Source organism: Exserohilum turcica (genome assembly GCF_000359705.1).
Source record: "Exserohilum turcica Et28A unplaced genomic scaffold SETTUscaffold_16, whole genome shotgun sequence".
Taxonomy (NCBI): domain Eukaryota; kingdom Fungi; phylum Ascomycota; class Dothideomycetes; order Pleosporales; family Pleosporaceae; genus Exserohilum; species Exserohilum turcicum.
The window spans coordinates 707,791-709,861 of NW_007359981.1; the positions used below are offsets into that span (position 1 = coordinate 707,791).

At 49.8% G+C, this 2,071-nt stretch overlaps 1 protein-coding gene across 1 annotated transcript in view; it reads right to left on the bottom strand.

Annotated features, from left to right (window-relative positions):
- Positions 1–226: 226 nt before the first annotated feature.
- The window catches only part of SETTUDRAFT_108086 (uncharacterized protein), a gene marked incomplete at both ends in the record, with an annotated part of 8,000 nt that continues 6,155 nt past the window's right edge, over positions 227–2,071 (bottom strand). Inside the window, 5 exons of the mRNA XM_008026089.1 lie at positions 227–559; positions 639–1,356; positions 1,410–1,524; positions 1,576–1,848; positions 1,903–1,929. Of these exons, the coding sequence (XP_008024280.1) occupies positions 227–559; positions 639–1,356; positions 1,410–1,524; positions 1,576–1,848; positions 1,903–1,929 (1,466 nt within the window). The remainder of the gene's footprint in view (positions 560–638; positions 1,357–1,409; positions 1,525–1,575; positions 1,849–1,902; positions 1,930–2,071) is intronic.

The following is a 2,071-nucleotide window of genomic DNA, read 5'->3' on the forward strand; positions in this document are numbered from 1 at the left end:
CAAGAAAGATACTCTAGGTACTGCTTAATCTATTATGTTAATATGTAGTAAAACAACTATATTGTGGTGGAACTACAGGCTTATAGAGGTGCGCAGGTTTGGTGGGGTGCGGCGCTCGCTTGCCTGCGGCGCTCGCTTGCCACATACGTTATAAGAGAAGAGAGAAGAGGGAAGAGACCAAAGGTTTCTTCACCACCCACAGACATCACATGAGTCATCTCACTCATTACTGCGTCAAACTTCTCATCAGCCTCCGTCCCCTCTCAAGGCGAGTCTCCTCATGCACGATCTGGCTCACCGCCGCACTCTCAGTTTCGTCATCCTTATACTTGTCCGCCTCATCCTCAGTAACAAGGTCAGACGGCAAGTTGATGGCGCGATCAAGTGCATATGGCAGACCCCTGTGGCGACCACGCAGCATCATAGCACAGATGACGACTTTACCGAAGACGGTGTATTCGCCCGAGAGGGAAGCAAGGTTGGTTGGGTAGCCGAGAGACAGTCCGACGTTGCCGTAAGCAGAGACGACTTCGAAGAAGATGGAGAAGACGGAGAAGGCCTGGTTAGATGAAATCAGTATTTTGTCTTGCACGCCGGTGGGGAGTATCCGGGGAGTGGAAGAAGGGAATAATACTCACAGGATCATTTGGATTGGTAATCCTCTTGCTCTCAACAGTGCAGATGCAGAAGACACCGAGGAAGATGTACCACAGGTCAAAACTTAACTGGTTGCGCATACGGTTGATCATGTACGTCTTGCTGTCGTTCTTCTCATCAAGGCTCTCGTCTGCCGCGTAGAGGCCCACGGAGCTTTCCTCGTAGCTCTCGCTCATACGGATGCTGATGGCAATCGGATAGACAGAAATATACATCATGACGAGGAGACTGAACTGCACGGCAGGATTGACATTTGCAAGGTTGAATGAGGCAGTACCGGTGTGGCGCGATGAGGCGGATTGGAAGAGTGCGGCGAGAACGCGGGGCCCACCGGGGAGGACGTTGACTTCGGGGTTGTTGAGATCGAGAATGACAATGAGGAGCGTATCAAGGAAGTTGAGGATGAAGAGGATGGCGGCTAGGATCCACGTGGCTGCGCTGGGGAAAAGCAGTGTATAGCATCGGCGGGGGTGGTCGAGCAGAAACCGAAGCGACTCAGACAGTGAAGAGTCTTGCGGCGCGAGTTTCCACATGATCCAGATGACGAGGCGAAGGAACACTGGGTAGAATGTGTTGCCAGCAAAAGCCAAGAATGACATGATGAGCATGGGCCAGGTGGCGTCACGGAAGGAGATCATGCTGTCTGGGGTAAGGGTAAGGCCAAGATTGTCGATCATGGTTTGTGCCGAGTAAATGGCCCTGGTGACTGTTAGTACACAATGGTCTCTGATGTGGGGTTTTGAGATACATACCACCATGTTTTGTCTTGGCCCTGCGAAGCGAGGTAGTCTTTGTACTTTGCGGGAGCAAGATGTATCCATGGAATCAAGCAAATCGCACCAAACAGATGCAGACCGAAAAAGTAAACTGGATATCGTCAGTGATGATTTCAGTATGGACTTGCATGATGAGACATACCAACTACAATCTTGAGGAGAACTTGCAGAGCGCGATGTTCCACTCCGCCCAACTCTTCTCGACTGAGTGATTTCAAGTCAATGGATGGTTGCCTTGACCTGTTGTCCTCACTGCGGCGGGCACTTGTAACACCTGGAGTGCTTCCAAGAACAAAAATGGAAGAGACAGCGCGGTCTACCGAAGTGGCTTTGCTCATACTCCTAGTCTCGGAAATGGCGCGGCGGAGCGGGTTGCTTGACTCTGCAATTGGCTTAATCTGGTCCTCGTCCTCATCTGCCACAAGCGTGTTAGTTGTGTCATACTAAAAACTGATACCGTATAGCTTACCATCTGACATGGAAGCGATGGTGTGGTCTATATTGCGTTATTATTATTATTATTATTATTCTAGTTTAACGTCCTTTTTCAGCCCGAAGGGCTATATAAGACGTGTAGGGTTTTTAGGCCTACAAGTATCTAAGTAGGTTGTTTCTAGCTACAATATTTAGGAGGGGTT